Source organism: Elgaria multicarinata, chromosome 1 (genome assembly GCF_023053635.1).
Source record: "Elgaria multicarinata webbii isolate HBS135686 ecotype San Diego chromosome 1, rElgMul1.1.pri, whole genome shotgun sequence".
In the NCBI taxonomy this organism is placed as follows: Eukaryota; Metazoa; Chordata; class Lepidosauria; order Squamata; family Anguidae; genus Elgaria; species Elgaria multicarinata.
Window position 1 is genome coordinate 122691060 of NC_086171.1, and position 7744 is coordinate 122698803.

The 7744-nt window shown below is 40.8% G+C and overlaps 1 protein-coding gene across 3 annotated transcripts in view; it reads right to left on the reverse strand.

Moving 5' to 3' along the window:
• ARHGAP29 (Rho GTPase activating protein 29) overlaps positions 1 to 7536 on the reverse strand; it is a 73958-nt gene extending 66422 nt beyond the window's left edge. Inside the window, exons 1-2 of one of the 3 annotated variants that reach the window (XM_063135996.1) lie at positions 7414 to 7536; positions 3759 to 4100 (exon numbers count right to left, since the gene is read on the reverse strand). In XM_063135996.1, coding sequence (XP_062992066.1) covers positions 3759 to 4020 — 262 coding nt within the window. In that variant the 5' untranslated portion in view covers positions 4021 to 4100; positions 7414 to 7536. Of the gene's footprint in view, positions 1 to 3758; positions 4101 to 7165; positions 7188 to 7348 lie in introns of those variants that run through there. The other 2 variants (XM_063136005.1, XM_063136014.1) reach the window with 2 other exon arrangements.
• Between the last annotated feature and the right edge of the window lie 208 nt (positions 7537 to 7744).

Here is a 7744-nt window from a genome sequence, read left to right on the forward strand (position 1 = left end):
AACAGGACAACATTACAATTTTGCTAAACTGCAAAATTGATTATTATTTATGGTAACATCAGGTCACATCCAAGCACAGTGATCAGTAGGTTTACCTTCTACCCTTTTTAGTGGGGAATATTAACACGACTAAAGAAACCCAGTTAATAAACTGATCATGAGAAACATGTTGATCAGCATATAAATCCATTGGATGCACTTGTATACACCATTCAGCAGCATTAGACCACAGTGAATAAGATTTTTTACCTGCTTCATACCGAAAAGCTGAGGACAAACAACATTTAACCTAATTTCACTAGACTAGAATTAAAAAACATAAAACCATTGAAGTTAATAGTTAAACTCGTTGGAACTTCCTGTCCCTATTTTTCCACCACTACTCAGTTTATTCAAGAGCCTTCAGCACCAGTAAAATACATAAAGCACAGTAGTAAGCTTGAATGAGGAAAAACAATACTCAAATCCCTATTTTGGTATTAAGTTCACTAAATGAAGTCACTACCTTTCACTCTAAATTTACCTCACTATATTGTTATACTACAACACTGATTAGAGCTACCTGGAAGAAGGGTGGAATATAAATATAACTAACGAAAACTTTAGAAGTACTTTTTCCAGCTACAGGGAATATTGCCATTCATAAAGGCACAAGGAAACAAAAATTTTCATTAATTTAAAATACATATTTTTAAATGAATATTTCAGAGGAATTGTGTACAAGTGTATTTTAAGGGAAATGGTATACAATTTAAAAGACAGAATGGACTTATGGTTGGATTTCATTGCGGATTGCTGAAAAGTCAGAATGGATCGAATACATGTAAAATGTAAGAACAGAAATAGATTGATCCATCCATTCCTATAATTGCCATCATCCCTGACCATTGGCTAGTGCTGATGAGAAATGGAGTCCAAAACATTTGAAAGGACCAAGGATGGGGAAGGCTGTCCTTAAACTATAGTTTAGCATAAGAACAAGCCACAGCAAGCTTTTAGCTTGTCTACTCCAGCCCTTTCTGTGCAGCCACAAGGAAGATTCACAACTTTTGACATCTGCTTGTGCTTAAACACAACTTATGTCCTCTGCATCAACAAACTGCAATTAGTGTTAACTATGGGTTGTTTAAAACAAGCCAACTTGAACCAGTGGTTTCAAACAGACCATATTTACCATTTAACACAGTTTGTCAGTTTGGATGACACCACAAGCTGTGATTAAGCAAAAGCTGAGGTGAAAGCTTCCAAACTTCTCACCGTCACTGTACAAGAGGAACGACGAGCACAAGAACCTCCCCACCTGCAGCTCTCTCTTATGACACTTGAACCAGGCAATGTCCCATATGTATCGCTCTAATTCAACACTTGAGCTTACACCAGTACTAGACAAAGCAGGTAATTCAATTTATTTTATACTATGCAGTTGCTGGAATTGTAGCTGTTGAGAAATAATAGGCTTATAAACTAAGCTTCATGAAAACCAATACACAGATAAGCAGAGAATGTGAGTATAGCTGCAAGTATAGCAGAGAATGCATGTATAGCTGACTCAGATATGCTAAGAGGCTGAAACTTGTCTCTATGGATAGTTTGCATTCTAATGACATGACTCTCACTTTAATAGTAGGTTATTATTGGTGTGAACACTGTTTCAGGATACAAGATGGAGAATTTATTATGGTAGTACTATTTTTGCCCACAGCACAGATGTCCCCAGGATAGTAAGGTATGCACTAATTATAAGCTCTGAAGTCCTACAAAAGGAAAGAAGTGCACCAGGACGTAGTATTTATGTTAGGATATTATAATTCAAATAAATCTTGTTCTTTATCCAGTAGGATAGTATTAGAGTCATTCAACTGTTTCACGCAGCCCAACTACAGCTATTTAGAAATTGAAGTAGTTGGTTACTTTAAGATACACCGCTCAGAAGCATGATTCTGATTTTAGAAGTTATTTACAAGGTTAAGTATGCCTAATTTAGTGTAACAGGCAAAAACACTAACCATACCTTGACACGAAAGTAGGATTTTAACATATAAAATCAAAACTTTAAGGCTACACTTATTGACAGTGTGAGAAGTGAAAATATACTATGATTGCTCAAAAGCAAACTCACTGGGCATTTTCTTCTGTGGAACTACAGCTCTAAAATGCACAATGCTTGCTTCAAATCTGCTTCACAAGCAGAAAAAGAAGAAATATTCCTAGAAAGGAATTTATGCCAGGTTAGGGGTTACCAGCTTATTTACCCATGTTATGAATATTATATTCCATGAAGTATTTGAGACTGCTCTGTAATTTTCTAAAAGATGCAGTTATTACTCTGCAAAGAATACAATAAAGAATCAGTATTCCCACCTGGAAGCCACAACTGAAATATTGTAGAGGTGACATTTATTCCTATCTCAATTTGTTTTCTCTTTGCATATGAAGACCGCACTTAACTGATCATCCATCTTCACTCATTTTTCTGGACAACTGCTTAACATTGCATGAAAAATACAAATTTCTTCAAAATCTGTTTTCTAAGAACCAACACTGCTTAATTCAATTTGAAAAAGGAAAATAACTGATATTTAGTTGGTTACCACAGATATGGTCACCACAGATTTGTCTTACAGATTAAGTCACACAATCTAAATCATTGATACTACTGCATGACATGAGCAGAAGGAAATATAACCAGCTTCCTCATTACAAACTTACATCAGAATTCAAAGAATGGAAGCAACTAGTGATAAATGCTTTATGTATCCTTCAAAACAATGGGAAGATAAACCTCATCATGGTCCAATTTGGACATAATGCTAAACCACAGGTTAGTGTTATGAGAATGAGCTGCAGTGAGCCTCAGGCTCTCATGCCGTACCTTCCCCTTCCAGCACAGCTGCAAGTAGATTTGAAGCTTCCACTTCCATTTTAGATTAGCCAGTTGCCAGAACCTCAGTAACCATTGTCTTAACTATGGCTACTGGAAACAAGCCAGTTTTGTAAATCACGGTTTGAAGTTGGCTTTTCCCTACTAACCATAGTTAAGATTAAGTTTCCATGTTGTCCAAACCTGATGAACTGTGCTCAATGTCTTCCTCACAGCTGCATCAGAGGCAGTGTGAAGAGTGTGATTCATTTTTGTAACGCTAAACTATAGTTTAGCAGTACACCTGAACCAGCCCAATGTAATTTAGTTCAGATGTTAGAAAACCTTCTCTGCTGTTTAACAAAAGATTGTGCTACTTCCTCCCTATGAGAAAATCAAAGTCTAGGACCCAAAAGAATGGTTGCGAATCTGAGCAAACAAATTTGCTGTTTCCACCTGCTGGTAGTAAGTAGCAAAATAGTATTGCTCAGGTGTCTTTTAGTAGTAGTTCAGGCAATTAACACTAGCCAACTAAACTGCCAGAACTACGGTAATAAGGGAAACCTATTCACATATAAAACACTACTGAACTACAAAAGTTAGTTGGTGAAAAAACACTAGTGGTATAGTCTAATACAATCTATTTCAAAGACAGCCCTTGTTGTTTTTACGTAGAAACTCATCATTGCGGAGTTTTAATTTAACATATGTGCCAATTTGCAAAACAACTTGCACAATGCTTCACAGAGGAAGTTAGCAAAGTGAAAACCACCACTTCCTGTATACAACAAACATACCCAAGAAAAGTTTCCCACTGTTCCTACTATGCATTTTTGTCTCACATTTTACAGAGTAAGAAATTTGCTACAAGTGTACATTTCAAACCAGAGGAACACACCTTCTGAAAAAATGGCTTCTTTCAAGTAAAGTAGAACGTCTGCAAATTTTCTGACATCATTCACCAACTGCATGATGTACTCTGGATCCACAACAGTGCTGTCATAGCAGTCAGAGTTGGAGCTAATGCTGCTCAGAGAACTGCTCTTGGTGCTGCGCCCCATCCCCCAGTTTCCTGAATTAGAGATGGTGAAGAAATTGGAGGTAGACAGCTTGGTTAATCCTAAACCACGCTTGTTGCCGCCACCGTTCTGTCGCAACATCCCAGCCACTGCAGAGCTTATGAAATTTCCAGAGTTAACATTCAGTGTTACTTAGGGTCCATCTGCCAAGCAAAATTGTTCTGAGGAAAGAAAAACAAATACAAATATGATTCAGCTGGGGAAAAAACAGGAATGGAAGTAAGCATGAATTTTAAACATTAATCAAATGCTAAATTGCTGGACTCATTTTATTATTAAACAAGTTCATCAATTAAGAGAATGAGAATAGCCCACATTCACAAAATGTCTTAAAAGAACATGTTTGAAAATCTATTCCCCAAGACGTTACCCTAAAAATTTACACCTTATCAAGCCATTTTCTTCTAAGCGTTATTTCAAGTTACAATTTTAAAAGGTATACATTGGAGTCACATTGTTATCTGCTGAAACTGTTAACATCTAAAGCATACACCCTTCTTTTTCCACAGCAACTGGTCTGGGCTCATACTTCCATGGAATACACAAAGTAAAAATGCACGTGCTTCAGACTTAACAGCTTTAGCAGGTACATTACATGACTTAATATATACCTGTTAAAATGGTAACATGTGTAGCAACTGCAATAACCTAAAATTGTGGGTTTCAATTAAGGAGAAGGGAAACAGATCTTTGAGGGAGCAAGTCCTATGGCCCCTAGACACGAGATACTGGGGGTTCCCTCTCCAAAGTCAGAGACAGTGTTCTGACCTCAGAAGGGGGAAAGAAGAAGACTGGAGAAGTCAGGATACGAGCTATCCTGAGGCCTCTCCAGTCCCCTTTCCTGCACCTCTGAAGAACTGCTGCTAGATGGGGGGAAAAACCTGTCTAGTGAAAAATGCAGGGAAGGAGGATGGAAAGGCAATGATCAGAAGCCTCCAAGTTCAGGGGGTTCTGATCATCAAGGCTGCAATCAATAGGAATGTGCCCTAAACCAAACTATTATGAACTTTGCTTACACATGTTTCAATTAATTGGTGCATATGTCACAATCATTTCAATACTGTTTTCTTCTAGGAACATTTTAATACATACTGTGAAGTATTTAAGATGAACTAGTCTTGCTTTTAAAACATTTTTTATTCTTGAAATGTGAAGTAAAATATAAACCTCATTTGTATTTTAAGGAGATGCTAAGATTGAGTTATCAGCAGGTAAATAACAAATTGGTCAATGCTGCAATGTGTGCATCTCCCACAGTTTTACAAACAAGGCAATACTTGAAAACTATGATCTTGTTGAAAAACAACTAATTTTGGTTTACATACAGAGATCTTATTAATATTCTGAAGAAATACGGTTAAACAAATAATTTTGATTGCTTTTCTTTTACAGTTAATATTTGAAAATGTGTGTCGCCTTCCTCCTACTCAAAAATTGGAAGTGTTCCAGATAATGGAATATTTCCACTCAGCATTATACTATAAATATCTTTGCAGCTACTTAATCTTTGCTTAAAAGCAACATGCATAATACTGCACACTGAGAAATGTCCAGAAAGTATGAAAACAAGCCATGTCAACAAGGTAAAGTGGTTCATTGAACCCTATGGGAAGATCATCCCAGGTGAAGTTTTCTTTAAACTGGGTTATGCAAAAGCTTTGTGCAACCTCTCGAAGTTCCCATATGCATTTTTGCAGCCAGAAAGCTGTTCTGCAATCTTATTCTTCCACTTAACCATTTCCTTCTTTTAAAATATAATGAGTATAAGTGACACAAGCAGAACTTGCTAAACACAGGGATCTTTTGTAGCTTTGTATCCTGAAGCCTTGATAGCTTGTAGTTAGAGCCACATTCATCTTCAAATATTTAAAATGCTTCCTCTCATGAACAAGAACCATGCTGGATCAGACCAAGGGTCCATCTAGTCTAGCACTCTGTTCACACAATTGGAAATCACTCTCACAGACAACATTAAAAATAGCAGCTATTCAGTTTTGAGATTTTGAAACTTGTTTTACAATCAATCACCTTCAGGGTCTACACTACATTAACTATCTTTCCCAGAACCACACAGCAGAAACAGCCCTGGGCATTACTGCAGCTATTACCTCAGATTTGAGATATAGATGGTTTATTCAATTCAAAACTTTCATCTAGATTTTGTTAAAACACTTCAATCTCACTGGTCATACACTTTATCAGACAACCTTTGCCTAGACAATTAAGTATTTCATGATTTCCCCAAAGGAGATAGGCTCTATAGTTAATATTGGACTGATCTTCTACAATGTAAAGTTCCCATGTTCAATCAGAAGTCAGTCCCCCTGGCTTCAGTGCACTCGTTCTCCCCCCGCAGAACCCACCAAATGCCTACAGAGTTACTGCCCAGTTCTCATAACCCATGTTCAGAGTTACTTTATTAGAAGCAGAACTCAGGACAGGTGTTGGAAGGAACTGAGGTTTTCCCCATGAGTCTAAAGCAAGTAAGGTAGAAGGAATTGGCAATGTTTTTATTAAAAGAGAAAGGAGGTGACAAAACTCATAGGAGTACAGAAATTGTTGATAAACATATGCTTGAGAGAGAGAAAAACCCTCCCGATTTGAGCGAGAGAGGTGCCTGAGCGCCCCCCCCCGCCCCCTTCAGAGGAATATCTGGCATTCCTAGCAAGGCGCGCGCGCTCTGCCCCCACCCTCCCCTCCCTCTAAGCTACAACAGGCAGTCAAGGGCCCCCTTCAACGGCCCATGCATGTGCAGCCAGCTGCCAAATCGCACGTCCTCCTCCTCCCACTGCTGCTCATACCCAGGATTTAAATACAATCGAAAGGAGACGCTCGGGCTACAAACACAGAGACAGAGGAAAGCCCGGGGGGGGGGGGGAGAACGCAATGGACTAAGTAGCAGCTAAGCGAAAAGACGATGGGGTGTAAGAAACTGGGGGGGGGAGAAAAGGGGAGGTGGAAATAGGCCTCCCCTTGCTAGCCAAGGCCCCCTCCCTCCCCAAAATATAATCTGAGAAGACTCTGAGGGGCACAAATCGAGGAGGCGTTCCGTTTGGGAACAACAAAACACCCACATCCCAAACTACCGAGGATAGGTGGAGGAGAAAGTTGTCAAGAATGACCCCATGCCCCACAGAACGACGCACTCCGACCCAGAGGTTGGCGTTTGGGGTGGGAGCAGCTCCTCTCCTCACCCGCAGCCACTCGCTCCCAGCCCGTGGTTTACCTCACGGCGCGCAACTACAGCTCCATGTGGGAGTTGTGCGCCCTGAAGAGAAACACCGAAGGAAGGACGGCGAGAGGGGTGTGTGTGTGTGTGTGTGTGTTGGGTGTGTGGGGGAGAATGAAGGCTGAGGGAGGGGTGGGGAGGGGAGGAAAGGGACGCGAAGGGGTTGACAGACGTCGTTACCTGACTCTCCAGACCCAACCCCCGCCAAACGCGCGCCGTTCACAGCTGAATTCAGTTGTCCTTACCCGACTGGCCGAAAGTGAGGAGGGGGGGAGAGAGAGAGAGAAAAGAAAACGCAGCCCTATAGCCGGCCCGAGGACGCTCTCGGCGGCTCCGAATCCTCGGGCGCCAGGAGCCGCAGCAGCCGCCACATCCCCTCCGCCCATTGAACCCTCCCCTTCCCCTCTCTCTCTCTCTCTCACACACACACAACACACTGCTAGAGTGGCCAACGCCGTCGCCACCCGCACAACCCAACCCCTCCCCAGCCCCGCCCCGCAGCAGCCCTGCCCGCCCCTCTCGAAGCGCCGACTTCCATTGGGCAGCTTCGCGCACCCGGGGCGTGGCTGAAGCTGA